Source organism: Mycotypha africana (genome assembly GCF_025528875.1).
Source record: "Mycotypha africana strain NRRL 2978 chromosome Unknown BDF20scaffold_10, whole genome shotgun sequence".
Classification (NCBI taxonomy): Eukaryota; Fungi; Mucoromycota; class Mucoromycetes; order Mucorales; family Mycotyphaceae; genus Mycotypha; species Mycotypha africana.
In genome coordinates, this window is record NW_026515734.1 from 44168 (window position 1) to 64262 (window position 20095).

At 36.8% G+C, this 20095-nt stretch overlaps 10 protein-coding genes across 10 annotated transcripts; 4 read left to right on the forward strand and 6 right to left on the reverse strand.

Annotated features, from left to right (window-relative positions):
• Positions 1-157: 157 nt before the first annotated feature.
• BDF20DRAFT_825912 (uncharacterized protein) lies at positions 158-529 on the reverse strand (the record flags this gene model as incomplete). The annotated part of the gene is made up of 2 exons (XM_053078015.1): positions 158-400; positions 479-529. 2 exons carry the CDS (start codon positions 527-529, stop codon positions 158-160), a joined length of 294 nt encoding a protein of 97 aa, XP_052932588.1.
• Positions 530-1291: 762 nt separating this feature from the next.
• Positions 1292-2507, forward strand: BDF20DRAFT_990261 (uncharacterized protein). The gene is made up of 4 exons (XM_053085317.1): positions 1292-1548; positions 1837-1899; positions 2118-2303; positions 2387-2507. The coding sequence occupies exons 1-3, from the start codon at positions 1408-1410 to the stop codon at positions 2229-2231; spliced, it is 318 nt and encodes a 105-aa protein (XP_052932589.1). The 5' UTR covers positions 1292-1407; the 3' UTR covers positions 2232-2303; positions 2387-2507.
• A 1450-nt stretch (positions 2508-3957) lies between these two features.
• BDF20DRAFT_838336 (uncharacterized protein) lies at positions 3958-5398 on the reverse strand (the record flags this gene model as incomplete). Its single annotated transcript, XM_053079149.1, has 7 exons — positions 3958-4206; positions 4262-4408; positions 4485-4710; positions 4813-4833; positions 5173-5221; positions 5255-5299; positions 5356-5398. 7 exons carry the CDS (start codon positions 5396-5398, stop codon positions 3958-3960), a joined length of 780 nt encoding a protein of 259 aa, XP_052932590.1.
• A 761-nt stretch (positions 5399-6159) lies between these two features.
• On the reverse strand, positions 6160-8181 carry BDF20DRAFT_888409 (kinase-like domain-containing protein). The gene is made up of 6 exons (XM_053082069.1): positions 8104-8181; positions 7856-8040; positions 7387-7715; positions 6997-7297; positions 6749-6932; positions 6160-6677 (listed from the first exon to the last, which is right to left on the reverse strand). The coding sequence occupies exons 1-6, from the start codon at positions 8108-8110 to the stop codon at positions 6538-6540; spliced, it is 1146 nt and encodes a 381-aa protein (XP_052932591.1). The 5' UTR covers positions 8111-8181; the 3' UTR covers positions 6160-6537.
• Positions 8182-8997: 816 nt separating this feature from the next.
• On the forward strand, positions 8998-9546 carry BDF20DRAFT_888411 (uncharacterized protein; the record flags this gene model as incomplete). The annotated part of the gene is made up of 3 exons (XM_053082070.1): positions 8998-9175; positions 9249-9341; positions 9398-9546. Coding segments are annotated over exons 1-3 (268 nt in total), but the record flags the coding sequence as incomplete, so codon positions are not given.
• Positions 9547-9687: 141 nt separating this feature from the next.
• Positions 9688-10395, forward strand: BDF20DRAFT_826467 (uncharacterized protein; the record flags this gene model as incomplete). Its single annotated transcript, XM_053078080.1, is given in 3 exon segments — positions 9688-9967; positions 9986-10169; positions 10251-10395. Coding segments are annotated over 3 exon segments (609 nt in total), but the record flags the coding sequence as incomplete, so codon positions are not given.
• Positions 10396-11636: 1241 nt separating this feature from the next.
• Positions 11637-12899, forward strand: BDF20DRAFT_825621 (2,3-diketo-5-methylthio-1-phosphopentane phosphatase; the record flags this gene model as incomplete). The annotated part of the gene is made up of 7 exons (XM_053077992.1): positions 11637-11711; positions 11786-11878; positions 11975-12039; positions 12136-12273; positions 12359-12491; positions 12564-12693; positions 12781-12899. 7 exons carry the CDS (start codon positions 11637-11639, stop codon positions 12897-12899), a joined length of 753 nt encoding a protein of 250 aa, XP_052932594.1.
• A 251-nt stretch (positions 12900-13150) lies between these two features.
• On the reverse strand, positions 13151-14883 carry BDF20DRAFT_915816 (actin family; the record flags this gene model as incomplete). Its single annotated transcript, XM_053084370.1, has 6 exons — positions 13151-13315; positions 13385-13615; positions 13712-13891; positions 13994-14285; positions 14377-14770; positions 14865-14883. 6 exons carry the CDS (start codon positions 14881-14883, stop codon positions 13151-13153), a joined length of 1281 nt encoding a protein of 426 aa, XP_052932595.1.
• Positions 14884-15412: 529 nt separating this feature from the next.
• On the reverse strand, positions 15413-16117 carry BDF20DRAFT_922191 (uncharacterized protein; the record flags this gene model as incomplete). The annotated part of the gene is made up of 1 exon (XM_053084671.1): positions 15413-16117. The coding sequence occupies one exon, from the start codon at positions 16115-16117 to the stop codon at positions 15413-15415; it is 705 nt and encodes a 234-aa protein (XP_052932596.1).
• Positions 16118-17841: 1724 nt separating this feature from the next.
• On the reverse strand, positions 17842-20041 carry BDF20DRAFT_888430 (WD40-repeat-containing domain protein). The gene is made up of 2 exons (XM_053082071.1): positions 19370-20041; positions 17842-19287 (listed from the first exon to the last, which is right to left on the reverse strand). Exons 1-2 carry the CDS (start codon positions 19590-19592, stop codon positions 17975-17977), a joined length of 1536 nt encoding a protein of 511 aa, XP_052932597.1. The 5' UTR covers positions 19593-20041; the 3' UTR covers positions 17842-17974.
• Positions 20042-20095: the final 54 nt, after the last annotated feature.

The following is a 20095-nucleotide window of genomic DNA, read 5'->3' on the forward strand; positions in this document are numbered from 1 at the left end:
AAAGTGTAATAGATTGTATAATGAATGCTGCTGTATGAGTAATTTTGAGAAAGAAAGGTTGTCCACATTTTTTTCCTTTTTTTATGGGTATATATGCTTTTTTGATTTTTTTTTTTTTTGCACAAGATTGTCCAACTGAAAGTAGACCCATGCATACTTAAATGAGCTGAATACTTGTAATACTGGATGGACTGGGGTATATGGCAATGTCGTTGTTATACTGTATAGACCTGCTGATAGTAACTGAGGCTCTCCTTTCATGGTTAAAAGAAGATAGGAAGGGGTCTAATAATGGAGAGGAAACAAGAGAGGTGGAGGGACTTTGGTCGAACATAAACGGCGAAACGTAAGCCTTTTTCTGCTTGATGTCTTGCGTGCGGCACGTTTCAGAGCAATATAACTATGCAGAAAGATGCTGATGAGTGAGTTGATCCATGGTACGAAAATATTATATATATATATATCTTAGGATACTTACATTGTCTCCAGTACAATGACGATCGCAAATGATACACCAAGAGAGGTCCATGTTAGAAGTTGGTCGAAAATATGATGGCGTTGATCAATTTAATGATGATAATATAGATGAATGAAATAGAGAAAGAAAATCGAAATCAGTTACTATTTATATATCCCACACAGCGCTAGCATAAAACCTAAATAAAGAAGGGTTTCGGTCAAATAACAGATCCACGAGAAACGGGGATTTCCCGCATGAGCAAATGCCCATCTCGCGGAGATTACAGATGCTGCCTGAATAAACAACCCATCCAATCAAGACCAGCAAAAACCCAACCGTTGGTATCTTTGTAAATCACCAATCGATGCATTTGAGAACGATTAGAAGCTTATCATCAACCATATAAAGTACTTTAAGGTGATTTTTAAAAACGAATGGAGCTCTTTGAAGAATATTAATCTTTTCATTGAGCATCTTCGCACATGGCTGATGATCTCAGAACCAAAAATTGTACCAACTTTAATACAGTGTATTAGGAAAGTTTTCCATTGGCTTATTTACGAATTTAATAGAAAAGTCTGCAAACAGTCTAAGAATAATCCTTGGTTATTCAGCCCTAGCTCGAAAATTGTCGGTATGATTGAGCTTTTTACCTACTTGAGTAAACAATTCTCAATACACTAGTTTGCTACAGTTTTTTTGCAGTGGAAAGTGTAGAATAGTATGTGAGATTACCATACATGTATGCGAATATACTTTGAATTGTTCTCGTACAACAAAATGGGCATGAATTTTGAGACTGAATACAAAACAAGGGGTTAGAAGAAATGTGGCGGACATTTAAAAGGACAGATCACCATCATTCAATCTCCAATGGAGAGAGACATAAAGAAATGACTCTACAACAAATTAAAAAGATTTAATTGAACTTTAACCTTCTGTTCAAAATGAGTATAATAATGCTAAGTTGCGAAGATTTCGGATATCTGGTAATTGTAGTATTCTATGCCTATGGAATTGAGCGCACTTCTTCTATGCTGGGTATAATTTTTGTATCGGAAAATTGTTACTGCACGAGCCACCTTCAAGTAACAATAGACCCTGTAAAAAAGCAAACAGTATTATATGGATATTATCTTGTTTCATATCACTTACTTAGAACTGGGCATCAGCTCCCAAAATATTTATTCTTTTTGGTTTTTTTTTTTTTTAAACCCATGATTTTTCACTACAATCTATATGTCTAGTAATCAACGGAATTGCTTATAACCGCATGAAAATGGAGTTTTCGATGTGCCTAGCCAAGCATGTGCCTAGCATTCTGATTCCGACAATATTATGTAGGTCTCATTGTGTATTACAATCATGTCTTTCAGTTCTTTCCTTCCCCATGTGCAGTTTCTGACATTTTACAAACTAGTATAAACTTGGTAACTGCTGTGAGTTTGATTCGTATGAATGAGTATCATGAGATATTTTCAAATTTTAATATATTTTGCTGGCATGCATCATTTGGATGTTATTGATAACACAAGCTTTACAAAAGCTGCATTTGCAAATAATACCACGCCTAGCCATGTAAAGAAGAAATTCAAAGGGAACATCCTAAAATCTATAATCAATATTCAAAGACGTAAAAACGTGCATTACATTATAGACTTTCCAACACTCGCTAAGAGACTGCCCATATTCAAGAAACCGACTTACATTTGTCGATTATGACACCAAGCGGAAGTACAATCCAATGCAACTTTCCAATTATGCTAGGTAGTTCATATAACCATTATATTTGATACTAGAGCATGTTTGAATGACTGAAGGACACCATCAAAAAACGACCAGAGTCAGTCAGGTAATCCAAAATTTCTTGCTTGTATTCGGATGATTAAGCCCTTCTTTCTTTGCTTTCACAAAACATTCAAGCAGGAAGTAATTGATTCTGATATACTTCTTAATCTCCTCTGCAATGTCACAATTGTCTATCGAGTGGCTTACACTTATAACCTTTTAACTGTTTGTGGGAATGTATTTGCAACCGAAACTAAATAAAGATGGAAGTGTTTGCACTGCGAAAGAGAAAAGTTGTTATATTAAGTCAAACCACTACATCTAAAGTAGCCTATCCTTAAGGATAAGAATGTATGAATTACCAAATGGGGGCATAATAGCGGCCACTTATCAATAGTAAGCTCTATTTTTTTGCTCGATGTACAATGTATCAGCTGCTCACATCATGTTCGTTTGAACTTTTAAGAAACCCCTCGTATATTAGCTTTCATCCAGAATTTTCTTTAATGCAGGGCTTAAAGATATAGACTTAATAAGATCCCAGGCATAGTAGAGAAACCTATGCAGATATGTGGCCTTGATACATGTGAAGAATTATGTGAAAACATTTTATTCGTACGTGTGTGATGCTTGCAGAAGCTCAAAATCAGGATAGCGAAACCACAGCGGAATGCTTATTATGTACTTATACCCTAGAGAAACACCCTATTTCTGGGTTTTCTGAAGGATTAGTAGCCGAGATAAATAGAAATGATAAATAGTGCAAGCGCATAGAGTATAAAGCCTCACGCAAAGCCATTATCTATTATGGATTGGCGGCTCTCTGTTGGATTTCAATTCACAACTGTCGTGGCCTTTATTGATAGAAATGGTTGCCAAAGTGCAATAGACAAGCTAAATTGATTATTGCTGGGTAACATATTTTTGCTAACGCTGTTAAAGACTGTTTTTGGAACATCTAGGGATCAAATGTCCATGGAATAAAATAAATAAGACACGTCAAATGTGATTCGTATATCAAAGGTCTTGTCAAAATAAAGACGCGAAGAATAGGTTCCTTTGTTTACAAAGCTTTTTCTAGCAAATCGGAAGTCATGAAGTAATTAGCTTACTTAAGAAAGAGTGTTAGAAGCGAATATCTATAAGTAACAACGTCCATTATTAGTCAAGTTTGTTTATAATGTAATTCAAAATTCATTTAAACAAACTTCAAAACCTCAATAAAACACTACAGTTTTTCCTATTATTCCGTTGTTGCTGGGTGATTTTAGTCGTACCTTGAAAAGTTCAAATAACCCCGGATTGACTAAAAGCAGCTCTTCTTTGTTCATTTTATACGAAAACCAAAAGCGATAAATGGAGTCAGAAAACAGAGTTGAATCTTGCGATTATGTTCCTCTGAAAGAATGTCTTGAAAAAAATAACAATGACCGATCGAAATGTTTGAAGGAATGGGAAGAATTTCAAAGAGCATGTCGGGAAAGAAAGTAAGTTCTTTTCATGTAGTAATCGATATCAATTTATACTAAGCATGATAATCGCCTATCATTGGATTAGATTAAAGTCAAAAGACACAAGCGATTGTATACCTTGCAAGGAAGGAAATAATTAATCTGTGCCTTACTATTGCCTTTTATTACAATAATACCTCCATCCGTGAACAAAACTACTATTTGTGACAGCTTATCATCGATACAATAAAGATATGCCTAATGTGATCTTCGTTGGAAGAGACGCTTAGTGTCCTTCTTTTTGTTGAAATTATCATCTGGTCGTACAATAATAACGGTGCATGGACTATGATGACTGCAATAGTCACTAACGCTGCCTAAAAAGGCTCTTTTGACAGACCCCAGTTGACGTGAGCCCATTATCAACACATTGGCTTCTAGCTCGGTAACTTTGCGAATGACTTCTTCTCTAGGATCACCCGTTAAAGCAATGGCCCTGACAGCAATCTATTTGAATATGAGTTAAATCTGACAGTAATTTGCTAACAGATCACTAAATTACATTAAAGGGCTTCAATCGTCTAGCGTATCCATCCAGTAACTCATGACTTTTCCTCTTTTTGGTTTCGTCAACTGCGCTTGTACTTGCTGTTGTATTTATGTAAGGCGCTACGGGAAGTTCAACTGGACGACAGTTTAAGAACACTACCTGTTAACAATTATATCGACTCTTATATTTGAATATATACTGTCAATGATTTTCAGTTATATTGTGAGAAAGTTACCAAATCAGAAGTAGGGTTGATGAAGTTGTTAACAGCCCAATCATACACATATTCAGCGGAGCCTTCGTCAATGCTTATGGCAACTACACGATGATGTGCTTGCTGTTGAAGCTCTGAATATTGCGGTGGGTTATCAAAGTGAATTGTCTCGTCAATTGTAGGAATATCTGTCATATTCTTTTTGCGAACTAAGAACAATTTGAAGAAAATGAATACCCTGGGCTTTCTTAATAGAGCGAAATTGAATAAATTGGATTTCTAAATTTATCAGGAATGCTTAAACAGTCCAATTGATCAGTGGTTTGAATTCCAACGGGAAAAGTCTTACTGTTTTGCAAACAGGAAAAAACTGAATAAAAATTTGGTAACAGTAGATCAGAACGAGTCAATAAATAGCTACTCGATAGTTTGGACTGAATATACGTCTAATTAAATCAGTTATTTACTTCATTATCGTACTTCCAGCATCTTAGCTGAACGCGTAGCTATCTATTAAGCCCTTGCCTCTTGCGAAACTTCGACACCATATTCCTAGAGTCAACTTCAAGAAAAGATGACTGTGCAGTGTACGCTTTTCTTCACAGAACTTGCTTTTGGTAATTCCATGAGTATGCTTCTACAGTTCTTCCATATTTACGTCTGAGTAATCAGCGCAAAGGAACATACATGCGTAAAAATTTAATCTCACCTACGGAACTTGTCAATGTTCACAATAGCTACCGAGAAGCATACTCTGTCTTTATACAGTAAAAGGTTCTTATACAACTTACTTCTTACATTTGCTGTGTAACTATCGAACTTTGTGACATCCTTCCCTTCATACCATCATCATTATGAAATTAATTTTTGGAAGAAATGTTGTTATTTCTACCATAATTGATAGCGTCGAAGTTTAACGCAAGTACTACTTCCATTGCTGACTGCTAACGTTTTGCTTTGTATTTTATTCAAGCTTGAATAATCCCCTTAATTTCGTCTTTTCAAGATTATAGAGACTTGCAATTCTCCGCCGAAGCCTCCAATATCAAGACAGTTTATCAAGATAAGATCATATCGACGTTTTAGAAAGGTAGAACCTGCTAGTTGGACATGTAGCTCTAGATATACTCACAAAGGTGTTAAGAAAAAAAATGTAACAAAGACAGTTAAAGACCGGAAAAAGGCAAAAAAAGAGATAAGAAATAGAGTTGCAATGCAAATCACAGAGTCGATTCAAGGCCTATCTGCGAATTTAAAAGATGAGTTATTATTGCTGTGTAATGCTGAAAAGCAATCTGATGCTTGAACCGCAACAGCGTTTTTTTAACTATCGTGCTGTTATGTCAGCACGAAGTAGCCAATAAAAGCTACCTACCATTTGGAGATTGAAGAAACGCAAGTCCTGAATTATAGACTATTACAGAACCTTAAGCGCGATATTATAGCAGTAATTTCTTTCCATTAACACTAACTAATTATATATTCATTCTTTTGGACGTGTAGCGTTTGTAATCCAACAGAGGGTCCAATGATCAGTTTACGACAGCTGCAATACTTTGGAAAACGTGATCATGCGACTGCAAAGAATAAGATGTATATTTTATCAATATTCAGAAGGAACTTGACGATTCGCTAAAGTCTTTCGTCTATAACAACAGGATGCCACAAAGAACCGTGATTTACTCTTTCTCAAAAAGGACGCGAAAGTTTTGCATGTAAAATAGTATTCGATTTATTTTACAAAAGCTGTCAAAATATGCATTCTTACCTAAAGCCTTTATTTTCTTTCTAAACTATGAACGTCTTATCTTGAACTAAAAAGACTCTGTTTCTCCATCCAATCAAAATCAACTAATGGGTCTAGATTTTCATGCAGGTTTGTCAAGCTCAAAACGCGCTTTCAGAATTGTTATTTATAGTGTATAATGTGTATGGTTTAAGCTCATATTTCAAAAGACATTAAAAAGGTTGATGAAAATATCATGTATATATACGTAAGGATATCAACAAGAAATATTTTCATATGTACAGAGCCTTATATACTTCTCTACATTACGTCAGTTTGTTTTGTAAACTAAATGGCTGACGGGGAGATTTTCATTTGCTCAAGTGGAATAGGGTCAAAATTATGAATGTCAATACCCCTCGACAGAAGTTCTTGTTCACAGTGTGGAGGCACTAATCTCGTAATCAAATCGGGTCTTATGGATAACTCTATTAACGTTCAGAAGAATAGTGTTAGCTCCAAGATTCACAACTTGATCAAATAGATGCTGTGTTCCTACCTTCTCTTGTAAAGTTCAATACTGGCGGCAAAGGTTGTCCACCAGGTAATCTTGTGTTAGAATCACGAATCGGATCAAAGAATGAATGAGATAACGCTTCAATTGCGCTAATTCTTTGTTGTGGATGATATTGCAACATGCGTGATAGTAAATCGACCGCTTCGGGAGTTGCATGTGTAAAGATCTAATTGGAATCCGTTAATATAGAACCCTTTGAGCGCACTTTGCATGTTTATAAAGACACTTACAGTTGATAATGGATGAGGCTTGATCATTGGGAATCTATGTTCAACATAGCTTGCATTCATTGCAGCAATTTGTTCTTTTGAAGGCGTACCCAAAATCTTTATAATTTCCACTAACTGATCGATCCCACTCTCTCCAGGGAAGAAAGGCTGACCTAAGATCAACTCTGCCATAACACAACCCGTTGACCAAACATCAATATTAAGAGTATAATTTGTTGCACCAAAAATTAACTCTGGAGCACGATAATAACGAGAACAGATATACGATACGTTAGGTTCGCCAGGAACAAGAATCTTTGCACTATTTATAGATTACAGTTGGGTTGTTGAGCCATCCCATATCCTGTTATTTTGAAGGCTTTAAGTTTTTAAACACATCATCGTTATTACCTGCCAAAATCACACATTTTACAAATACCACGAATTGGATCTAATAATACATTTTGCGGCTTGATATCGCGGTGACAGATACCCAAAGAATGGATATAGGCCAAGGATCGTAAGACTTGATACATGTACAATTGAACCAATATCATAGGCATGTGTTGTTTTGCTTTAGCGTAATGTCTCGTTGCCCTGTATAATGTATCCGGTACATATTCCATCACCAAATTTAGATATACTTCGTCTTCCTTGTTTTCCACTTGATTATAAAAATATGACTTGAGTTGACACACATTAGGATGACTAACAAGACGCATAATTTGTAGTTCACGATTCTATAAAGCCCAGTATTTAAATAATTAAGATCCTGTAAAATTCAATTTTTATTTGGATTTTTACCTCACCCCCCACGACTTCCAACAACAACCCCACCTTCCACCTTTTTACAGCCTTCAAAAGTATATCTTATGCTTACCTTAAATCTACGGTCTTGCAGCACTTTTTTGATAGCAGCTTCCTCATTTGTACCAATCAGCCGCGTTTGATAGACGACACCAAAGGACCCATTCCCGGTGATCTTTTTATTTACATATTCCAATTTGATTTGTTTACCGGATTTTGCATCCTTGGCAATCACTTTTATTGTTTTATCGTGATGAGCTAGAGATTGAATACTTTAGTATATGCTGCTTTTTCTTTTCTGAATTGCCCTTTCTTATATACCTGTCATGACGATTAATTATGTATAGTTGTTGCGTGATTCAATAGAAATTACTACACGAAAAAAGAAAAAAGTAAAAAAGGGAAAACAGAAAAATGGGAAGAAAAAATGGGTGGGATCTTCGGGAAGAGATGAGTCTAAAATTAGTTTCTTTTCTTTTTTCAAATTGGCATGGAAAGCAAGCAAATAACAAACACCAAGAATGAATTGCACGCTAAAGAATATTTTTATGCTTGTTGAGCAGTGTTTGTCTTTTGATGCCACTCGCTCTATTTTTACAAGTATCATCTTACCGAAAACGCCAGCGCATTGTTGTTGGTTCTTAGGCTACGTCAGTTCCAATGAAGCCATTGGTTTGTAGTGTTTTTGTTTTCGACTATACAAATGCCTAAAAATTCAGTTCAAACATTTTAAACCAGATATGGTCTTTTGGCATGGATAATAAGCCCTTGATCACTACTCATATTACTTTGACTGGCGCAAGGAATGATCTATTGTTTGAGGGGCAAAGAAGCGAGAGTGAAGTTTTGAGTTGGTGTATTTTTACTTCTATGCGAGATAATTTCCAATTTTTTAGTGAACAATCTGAGTTTTTATTTGGGGGACGTTTCTAGGTAAAACAGGACACGCATGGAAATACTGTACGATCTTTAACACTTTAATTGGAGACATTGCTTTGAAGGTTATTAGATACTTTTTAATTAATAGTGGCACTACGTCTAAAGCACTACGAGAAGTATTGAAACTTTCAGCGCGCGACACAGATCTTATAAGTAATAGACACAGGGTTGTGGTTTACGAGACGTTATTTTTTGGATCAGATAATTGATCTACGCGTTCTTCCGCCATATACGTAAATAACGGTTGTTGTCAATCGTTATATATAAAAATAGATGTTGTCAAACTCGAAGCATTTAGATGTCTTTTCTTTAACTTTTCATCATCATCTTCTTCTTCTATACTTTCTTTCCTCATCCTGCAAGCCATTACTCACCATGTACAAAGCCAAAATCTTGCAAAAAATCAAATCGGTGGCAGAAGCCCATAAGAATAAAGTCAAAGATGAGTCCTTCCGTAAGTAACACATGAGCGCGCTGCCACAAATAGGTTATAGTGGTAATCCTCAATTCATGTTTCGTATGACTAGTAAGCATCGAGTGCAAGGATTGCAAAACACGCGGACATTTCAACAAGGCATACCATGAATGCAAGTTTTGCAAAGCAGTTTCTGCGCGTGATGGTAAATATCATGATCTCACTGCAAGACAAGTTTATGTTTGCTTAACGGAAATTTAGTTGGAAGTAGCGGCAAGAAACGTAAGCAATCAGCTAAAACCAAGGAAGGAAAGAAGCAAACAACTGGAGATATTAAGTGCATCAGTTGTGACTTAAAGGGTCATTCTACTTCTCGTTCCCTCGAATGGAAAAGTTGCCAAGTGTTATACAGCTCAACTCGAACAATTCCGTAAGGTCTTCGACTTCAAAAAGTTAGGCTTCAGAAGGTAAAGTTGATAACATCCTGCTAAAAGATTCTGTTCTCAAGATTATTCTTTCACTTTTATCGTAGTGTTGCTGAGCTTAAGACAAACACAAGTGTGCTCTTCCGGAACCTGATTCGATCTGATGGCTTCACTGTAGACTTTTTATTTAATCGTAAGAAGAAACCAAAAGAAGACGAAATCATTGATCATCATGACTTGAAGTTGGAAGACTTTTTATATGAAGAGATAACGGCAAACTACAGACCCGCAGTTGTTGATCCTGGTCGAAAGACCGTATTTACAGCAGCAATCGGGTTAGAAACAGAAAGACACGAGATACGACGCTGCTCAACAAAAGAATATTACCACATGACGGGTAGTACTCGTATCAATACAGAATAAGAAAGGAAAAATGCTAGTTGTACGATAAAAGATATAGAAATTGATATACCGAGTTGGAAAATAGGCTCGCCTGAACAGTATGAAATATATACTACTTATATACTGCAAGATTTAGAGACTCTGTTCTCATTCTACGGGTCTGGTATGGGTGAAACAAGATTCCGTCTGTATCAAGGGCAGCAAGCGTGCTGCAGATACGATGGTGAATATGCTTGTTGATGGAGGTATCAAATATGACAAAGAATTATGAAAAAAAAGAAGGGAAGAACAGATGAAATGGCCAAAGAAAGGGCAAACCTAAGCGTAATAAAAGAAAAAAGAAGAAGAAACAGAAAGAGAAAGAAGAAGAGAAGCAGAAAAAAGAAAAGAAAGAGGAAGAGAGCCACGTTCGGTAAGTCCTGTAGCGATTAACTGCCAGCTGAATTTGTGTATATTCACTCTACTATCTTGTTTCAACAAGACGATGGACCCCTGAGAAATTCAGGTTGAGTGATAGCAAAAAAGTTCCTCTGATTGTATTTGGTGAGGGCATGTTTAACAAATCCGCCGTTCATCTAAAAAGCCTTAGAACTGGTGTCGCTGGTGTTCTTTGGTGTGCCTTGAAGCGAAGAGAGGCTGCTGGTGATTTACTAGTGATAACCATTGATGAGTATCTAAACTCTCGAACATGTAACAATTGCCGCTCCAACACCGTTGAAGCATTGAAGACTGTTCAAGGCCAAAGTATCCATGCCTGTAAAACCTGTTCAATACTTTGGAACCGGGACGTCAACGCTGCAAAAAACAGGTTGGCAATTAGCGTGTCGATTTGGAAGTCAACTGGAAGACCTACTGACTTTTGTAGAAAACCAAGGAAGACACCTGCATCAACCGCTTAACAGCATCCTCTAATCGCCAGAACGAGACTGGCTCGATTTTTACAGGTAAACCTAAGTCTAGAAAATTGTAGTGACGGCTCGTAAATTTGCTGTGGAATTGTAAACATCAATCTTACTTCGTCTGTAGTGATGTGTTGACCCGTATCCACCACGAGTAAAAACATCGTAGTCCTTCATACCGCCTACGACTCCCCCATCAGTCTGTGACCCAATATCGCATGTTCTCAGCCGTCTTCCTACGCATCCGATTAAAAGCCCATCCCAAAGACAAGCCTGGCATTTTCGATGGCCAGTATGTTGTCACATTTTGTTTGAATTCGACTACTTACACCACTCTCAAGAGCCGCCCACAAATCCTTGGTTAAGGCATCTATTGCTCGACTGGTTACCCTTTTCCCCTCCCCCAACTCTTTAGTACATAATCCTTTTTACCCTTGAGCCCTAAGGGGTTTTTAGATTCTACTCAGCCTTTGGAGCTGCCAGGGCAATTTAGATAAGTTTCATATCTCGTGTCCATTGGGCTTTAAAAATTAATGTTATGTTATAAAATTCTTGTTTAAACGTAGTCCTTCAAGTAAAGCTGGTCTTCAGCTCTAATTAAGTCTCAGATGATCAAGTTAACTTTAACAGTGTTCTCCTGCTGAAATACAAATACTGCTGTTTCACTCCGCTAGTTTTGCCCGAGATTTTTGATCTCTTTCTGACAGGAGGGGTGAAACCCCTTTTCTTTCCTTGTTTGTTTGCCCAAGTCGATAAAAATCATCTTATATAGCAATGAATAATTATGATACTGTCATCCTTGATATTGAAGGAACAATAACTCCAATAACGTTTGTCAAAGCTACATTGGTTAGATATATTGTATTTTTTTGAGGCAGTCTTGTCAGAGATTTAAAGTCTTTAACGCCCATTGTGTATTTCAGTTTCCTTATGTTATTTCAGGGCTTGAGTCTTTCTTAAATAGAATGTGGGGGTCAGCTGAATTGCAAGAATATATTGCATTGTTACGAGAACAGGTAAATCAGAACATGGCATATAAACTGATATAAGCTGGTTACAAGGTATCTGCTTTTACCTACCATTAATACGCTGCATCTTCCGCATATTATCAGGCAAAAAAAGATGTAGAGGGAAAAGCCTCTTTAGAAGCAGTCTTGATACCTACTGAATCAGAGGCGTAAGTTTTAATTTCCAGGGCAAACCGTTTTTATGTGCTAATTATCCATGACTCTGCATTAATGATTTTTTGCTTTTGCCCGCTGTCAACGTATAGCTCCGCGGATGAGATAAAAAATGCAATCAAAAGGAATATAAGATGGCAAATGGAAGCCGATCGTAAGATAGGGGCTCTCAAATCTTTCCAAGGATACATGTGGAAGGAAGGCTATGAGGCCGGTATTCTGCGGGGAGAGTAACATCAGCCTTTTTGATATATAGAATTCTAATGTCGCTTTAATGCCCTTCTTACATTGTTTTATCTTGTCGTTATGCTGTAGGATTTATGATGATGTTATACCTGCATTAGATAAATGGAAGGCTACAGGAAAGAAAATCTATATATATTCTTCCGGAAGTGTTTCTGCTCAGAAATTATTACTCACTTTCTCGAACAAAGGAGATTTATCCAATGTAAGCTTATCAGTCTTATTAGAATTCCTACGAAAGTTATAATATGTACAAAATATTAACGCAGGAAAACAGTATTTCGACGGCTATTTTGACACAGCTGTAGGTTTAAAATCCGACACAAACTCTTATAAGAATATCGCCAAGAGCATTGGAAAGGAGAACGATACCAAAAATATTCTATTTGTTACAGATAATATTCAAGGTAGAGCTTTGATATAAGCGGCAGATGGGGTCTGAATGGGATTCAGTGTAATCCGTTTTCACTGAACGCACTATTTGTTTATTGTAGAGATATTTGCTGCAGAAAAAGCTGGATACCAGGTCGTTATTTCTGATCGTCCTAATAATGCACCATTGTTGCCTGAAAGTAAAAATTACAAAATTGTTTCTTGTTTTGATCAAATCTAGATGAAATCCGTTCGATATTCGATAATAAAGTGATTGCATGTTTTAATTACTTATTGTGTAGTTGTTTTAATAAGACGTGAAGTAGCTAAGGAAAATGAATCTGTCTTTTTGGTTGTCTTTTCTAATTAAAGAGTAAGCAGCCAATAGGTTAAGTCACAATGTTGCCTTTATGTAATAGAGCAACGAAGTATATTCTAAGTTTTCAAAATAACATGTAATGTAAAAAGTAGTAGCAACAGTACATCGATGAATTATTGACATTTCGTTTCAATGATAGATGGACCAACTTCTTCATACTCTTTCTTAGAAATCCATAATTGATTGAAAGTGCCTAGTGATGCCAAAATAGATCCACCCAACCAGCTACTACTCTTTCTTTCAACTTGTGTATTGAAGCCATGAACCTTTACTTTACTCTAAATAAAGATTATAAATGCAGGTTAGTTCATCTGTTCTCTTCGTGTACTCTGTACTACCAAACTTACTCCTGGTGCCATTGCTGGTAAATCGTTACTGAGTCTTTCGGTGAAGCCAGGGAATAATGTGTTCCCGCCAGCCACAATAACGTTATTGAACAGTAAAGGACGCAGATCGATATCACATGCATTTATACTATTGAACACAAGCTGAGATACACCTGCAGAGTGTTGTATCTGACTTCTGGTAACATTTAATCCGGGAATAGGTTCAGTTTCCTTTCCAGGCTCTACGGGTGGCTAGTAATCGTAATAAGAAAAATCAAGTGAGTACAAAACCCTTCAGTAAATCCGGCTATGCTTCTCTGTTATTTGGTAATGCAATCGGGTTCTTACCAATCGAACATGTTGTGGATTGAACATGATTTCTGGCACTCGGTATCGTTCAGCACCAAAAGTATTATTATAGCCATCAGGGAATTCAAATGGTTTTTGTGGGCGTTGTGACATTATATTTTCGTCGTAAGGGATCTCGGATATCTGAGAAACTGATTCTTTATACTCATGTATGATTTTCTATTGGCGTGTGTCAAATGTAAGGTGATGGATCAGTATCTATGCAAAAGAAGGTGGCAATCTTTCATCCCGAATACTTTTTCTTTTTTTCAACGGTCTTACAGAAATTTGAAAATCATCAAAGCTTTTTGTTGTATTAGGCCGATCGCGTAGTTGAATTTGAGGAGACTGGCCCGACGAAACTGTCTTTTTACTCGCAATTTTATATAGCGGTGTCACTTCATAGTTTAGGTCGGTCTTCAAGTGATCTTTGATCTGCTGTGTCAGTAGATTGCCGCCAATAGGTTGGTGAAGTATACCCTTCTTCAATACGTAACCATCATAAACAGGTACCGCACTTGTTACATCTCCTCCAGAATCTAACACTAAACCTGTTGCTCTACCCACTGAAAAACTACGAATTAGACATCAAAGCAAAAAGAATTTAGTTTGCACGCTCTAATTGAAGCACTGTCAGCAAAGATATCTGTGCTCGTCGAACATACGCTGTAAGAACTGCATCTTTGGAAACATAAAATGCAGGTACATCGAACTTTTCGAAAGCTAATTGCATCATCTTTTCTCGGTTCTCTGGAGTATTCCAAGCGGGCTCAGTACATAATAAAGGATGTTGTGAAGAATCGACACGTAACATATCATTGTAAGCTGCTTTCCATAAGTATTCTACTGCATCCCAATCTTTAACGAGGCCATCTTCCATTGGATTTTTTATTTCCATATCAGGCCTCCATGTATTGATTTTATTCTCGCCAATATAGTAGTTGTTGTCTTTATCGATACCGTATGAAGTGGGAAAAGTTGCTTTAGGGACGTCTTCACCTGCGAAGCCAACCCGGAATGAGGTTGATCCCATATCAAACACAAGCGCGTTTACTTCGTCTATTGTACGAAATTCATTTTATTCTGTCAGTTGGTTTGATCTTTCTGTAGTATGCGATTTATACTTAATGTCGAAGAGGAAAAGAAAATTTACCTCCTCCATAGGTGACCATCGTTAAATCTATATATGTATTGGTTGTTCTGAGTGTAAGAGGATAAGGAAAGTGTAAATTGTTAAAAAGGGTTTCCAGCGAGAAATTGGAAAAATCAAGACTAAACGAAAAAGAAATGAAAAAGAATAAGTCCTGTTTACTCGCAATAAATTTATTTTGTTATCTGCAAAAAAATTTCTCAAAATTGCTCTGAAGCATAAAAATGAAATACATTAAAACAGATTAGAAAAAACTATGAATTGCTTCTCTTTTTACCACTGTACGCGAATGGAAAAGTGATATAATCAAAATAAACACAACCAAAAGAAATGCTTTATCTTGCAAGAGTCGCGGGAAAATGGAAATTTATTCATAATTTATATAGTTATAGAATTGTAGGTAATGACACGTATTCGAGCGAGTGTGCTACGTGTATAAAAATAATTGTTCTTAAATTGATGCAGCCTGTCAAGTACAAAAATACTGCTCGCCTTTGCAATAAATGGAAATGTCTGCTTTGTTAAAGCATTATGACCTTTGCTAGAGATATTCAAGGGCAACATTTCTTTGATTGAGCGCTATGCTCCTTGTTTTGACAAGTTCTTTGCGTGCATTTATGACGATAATTCTTGGTTTGAATGCGAATGCCGCTTGGCCTACCAGAGGAATAGCTGGCAGAGTTTGTGCAGTTGACATTAATTGTAGAAGTTGAGTTACCAGCAGTAACATTGGTATTGGAGACAGTATTAAAGGCCATCGCAGAGTTCGTGGCAGAACTAATGACAGATTTAGTGGCAGAGGCAGTTTTGGAGACAATAGTAGAGGTAGAAACAGATGGTACCATAGGTAGCACGGAAGAAGTAATGTTTTTTGGTGAATGGTCATGGTGCGAAAAAGGGAAGACACAATGGAACCGTCGTGTAGTACTTCCAGAGTTGATGGCAGAACCTTTCAAAGTACAGGGTATGGTAGTATTCATGATGTTCAAAGAAGGAGAAGCCGAACCATTAACCAAGTCGAAAGTATCAGAGAAAAATTGAGCAACGAGGCCATTGCAGCCCGTAGAGTTTCTTTTGATAAGAGTTAGGGGCAATGTGGAGAGTGATTCACATCCATAGTCGCAACCACCAACCATAGCACAGATGGTATTGCTTTGATTTTTTAATTCAATCATGGAGAGTTTAATATTGATCGCTGATGCATAAGCGATAGTAGCAGCAAGGAGAACAACTAGTCTAATATTTCTGAATGTCATGGATACAGTATGCAACAATGAAGAAAAAAATTGAGGTATATGAAGAGAAGTCAGTTGAAATAAAATAACACCTTTTATACAAATCTAATGTTGGCTTTGGAGTATGCTGTGATAAATAATTTTGACAGGTTGATTTGTGTAATGACTCCTCCTTCAAAAAAAATAAAAAAGCCATATTGCATTCTTTTTGTGATGGTTCACACAATTTACATTATTCAATTGCGTCCACACAATATTGTTCGGTCTAACATCAAGCGGAAATACCTATATCTTTCAAATCTAGAAGTACTATATAAAAAAAGTAAAAAGAAAAGAGCAATATTGTACTACGACTCTTACTTTAACAAATCTGGACATCATACAAGATTTATTGCAGACACTTCTACTTCATAAAAAAAGAGCTATTGCGCAATTAATATTTTATTAATGGCTCGATGCTTAGACCTGAAGTTTGGATTGCCCAAATTTAAGAAATTGCGACTTAAAACTAATTCTCTGCTAGCTATTTTGGTTGAAGGTGCATTCTATTTCCTTTGTGAATCACCATTATGATCGTTTGCGTCTCCTTTAAAAAGATGGTTATGTCTAACTAAATTAGATTTCTATGTTTGCAGCATTAAGTTGCACAATAATTCATCTCTGTTGATGAATAGGCCGCCCTGAGTTGCTCTACAAAAAAATCGTGCAAAGAATAGCGTAATTAATTGACTTTAATGTGCCCTAAGAAATGGCTAACGGTTTGTGCTTTCTAACTCTAGACAAAAATCAAATGTAACATTTTCTATTGAACAAAAGACCAGCAGCAGAAAGGAGACTTTTTCTTTTCCTTTTGCTGAATAAAAAAGTAGGTGTAGACTGCAAATCTTAATTTGTAGAAGAAAAAAAGCCAATGTTAAGCGCAACCTTACACGCGCAAACTCTTTGTTGTTTTATAGATGGTGTAATCACTAGCTTTACTTCTATATACACCTGGTTACTCAATTGATTTTCAACCTGCAAAACAATTCGAACAACAGTGTTTAGTCAAGATTTTTGGCCAATTTGGTTTTAATACTGATGTCTGGTAAATATAAATGTTGAAAGCCTGTGATGATGCAGACTAACTCTTCTTTTGACGGCAGAGCTAATCCGTGATAGCAGACAATAGAACCCTCAAGACCTAGGGAATCTCCTTAGGTTTGCGCCTAAAGAATGGAGGTACTTTGACAAAAGACTGTTGGAAGTCAACCACAACAGTTGGCCAGCTCCAAGGGAGACACGTCCTTTTTCTGTAATATCCGTAATATATACTTTACAAGAGGGCGTTTGATTTCCTGCAGCTTAATGGATACACTTGTCAATTTGACTTCCTTATGGAAGCCGAAAGGTAGTGGAAAAAAAAAAAAGAAAAAATAACAGTTTAAGGCAGTGATATTTGTGAGTTACTTGAATTGATGACTTTTTAATTAATAAAAACCCTACTGTAACCAATGCAATACAATTTGTGCGAACAAAGATTCGGCTTATGGAATAATTCTATCTCCTTAAAATGAGCATAATAAAGACAGTTTTTTGAGCTCTCAACGTGCAACTGAAACTGCTGCAAATATACTTAAAGCTACCCTCTTCATTTCCGCATAAGCAAAACAAGGATCCAATTCAGAAACGTAATAATCCTTATGTCTACTTAAACAATGTATCGCCTCATTCACAGATTTGAAAGCGGATGTTTTTTCAGTTATATGGTATAGAACAAAACATTTTAATTCTTTTGTTTAGAGTATAAAGGCGATAATAAATTAATGCTTAAAATCATCAAACGTAAGCATCGTAGACAGATATATACATCAATACATTAGTTAATGTATTTCAGTGGCACTAAGCAAATTCCTGCATATCAAAAATGACGATAGTTCCCAATTCAGTACCAAAGACTAAAAGCTCCTCCTGTGGAGAAATAGCTGAACAAATCACCGGACTATCAAAGCCTCCTACTTTAAATCTCGTTTTCGGTGACTTCAAATCCCATACAATAGCTGTTTTATCTCCTGAAGTACTGACCAACTTTGAATGAATAGGTGCCGCTGATATAGACCAGATGGTATTAGAATGCACATTAAGTGAAGCGACCTGTGCATCTTCTAGACTAGGCACCGCAAAGATCGATACTGCTCGATCTGATAGCGCAGCGTAGGCCAGAAAAGGAGGTACATGAATGGGTCTTTTTGCATACACGTAACAGTCGAGGGAACCATATCCCAATTTTCTTCTCATTCTCAGGTGCTTATCCTCATTAACATCCTCATTAACATCTTCTGTATAAAGAAATTCATTGTATACGGCCATTGCTGAGATAGGACCGTGTGTTTTCATTATAGAGCTTAGAACCTCTGGCTGATCTTTGACGATGGTTTTCTTCAAATCCCATAAGAAAATATTTTGATCGCTGGAACCCGAGATCAAATAGCCGGCTTTGTTACCTTGAATAGCATTTGATTCTGTTTTAGACCTGCAGAAGTTGGGAGGAAGGTAGGGTATATAAATGATGGAATTGATAGTGTTGCTTTGTCCATTAAGTATGCGCAAACATACCCCTGCCTTAGTATCCCAAATACGTATGGTTTTATCAACAGATCCGCTGATGAGTGGTGCAAAATAGTCCTTCTTTCTCGTGATTGAATCTATTGTTGGGTTGCGTTGGGTGCTGAAAGCAAGTGCTGTTACTGGTTTTTTATGTCCGCGTAAACACATCTTATACTGAAAAGTGACCAAGTCGTGAATGACAATAGTATGATCAACCGAACCCGATGCTAGCAATTTTTCGTGCCTAGTGGAGGCAGCAAGACATGATACATGTCCTTTATGGGCTTGGATACAGGTGATATACTTTTGGTTTTGTGAATCAAAGACGTGTATTTTTCCATTGATGTCACCTGTAATGACACGTGTAGGATGGACTATTAACAGAGAGAGAACCGGTCCTGTATGATAATGCAACTCTATCCGTCTGCATGCTAGATTCTTCCATGTTTTACATGCAGTCATGGCTCTGCGAAAGATGTCGTGGTAGATAGGTACTGTTGTGTTAAAGTTGCCCGCTAGGCTTTTTGATGGTGGGATGACACTATATTCCTGACATTTCCTTCTCCAAACGGAGTCATGTGTTACTTTTCTATTCCAAGTTCTTGATACTAAATATACGGATGTAGTAATGGTTCGTATAACGGCACGATTGACAATGGCATTATACTTAGAATATATATGTTTACAAACCTAGCCTTAAAATAGTCAACTCTTCCGGTTTAAAATAGCCGAAAATAAGAGTAGTGATATCCAACGGTAATTTCTCGATGAGATCAACTGTAATGGAGCAATTTTGTAAGAATTGCAGGAATTCAGCACGTTCTTTCAAACTTAGATTAGAGATTACTGTCCTCTTTAACACCGAAAGAGTTTCCTTAGGGTCTCGAAGCTCTGGTAACAAAGAGTGTTGCATGACTTTCAGTTGTGAATACAATAAGAAATGCTGTAAAGAATAAGTATAGCAAGATGTATCAGAGGTGGCCTCAGTTTAAGGTAAGTGGGCCTGAACAGACAACATTCTGTGTTTCGTATCTCGTGATTTTGATTTGATCGTAAAGCTCTGTGTCCCTGAGTTTTTCTTATCAATTATCATTTAGCAAACAGCATTCTAGAACTCACATTTTGCCCATGACTAGACTTCCGCCATGAAGTTTGTCGAGAGCTAATAGACTACATGTCTAATTGCAGTATGTTATATGTGAGATTTTTTTATAGTCTATGATAGTAGTAAGCAGATAAGTGCCAGCAACGCGCCAGTTTTAGGACCTGTGAGACAAAGTAAGCAAATGTGCGGTGTTTTGATGAGTGAAACCTTCCCCTTTTGTACCTATCCTCCTCGCAACTGCTGCTTCCAACTTTAAAATATTCATTTAAAAGATATAAATTAGAATGATATAAGTTTTGCACGCTGTTTTC

Excerpts from the sequence above, each read along its gene's own strand:
- BDF20DRAFT_888430 (XM_053082071.1), bottom strand. The coding sequence starts at position 19,592 with ATGCAACACTCTTTGTTACCAGAGCTTCGAGACCCTAAGGAAACTCTT. Across the intron at positions 19,288-19,369 it reads GTTGACTATTTTAAGGCTAG|TATCAAGAACTTGGAATAGA; the intron begins GTTTGTAAACAT and ends CCGTATATTTAG.
- BDF20DRAFT_888409 (XM_053082069.1), bottom strand. Across the intron at positions 7,298-7,386 it reads AAAATGTGTGATTTTGGCAG|TGCAAAGATTCTTGTTCCTG; the intron begins GTAATAACGATG and ends ATCTATAAATAG. Across the intron at positions 6,933-6,996 it reads AGCCTCATCCATTATCAACT|ATCTTTACACATGCAACTCC; the intron begins GTAAGTGTCTTT and ends GATTCCAATTAG.
- BDF20DRAFT_990261 (XM_053085317.1), top strand. The coding sequence starts at position 1,408 with ATGAGTATAATAATGCTAAGTTGCGAAGATTTCGGATATCTGGTAATT. Across the intron at positions 1,549-1,836 it reads ACTGCACGAGCCACCTTCAA|TTCTTTCCTTCCCCATGTGC; the intron begins GTAACAATAGAC and ends CATGTCTTTCAG. Across the intron at positions 1,900-2,117 it reads GTATAAACTTGGTAACTGCT|ACTTTCCAACACTCGCTAAG; the intron begins GTGAGTTTGATT and ends ATTACATTATAG.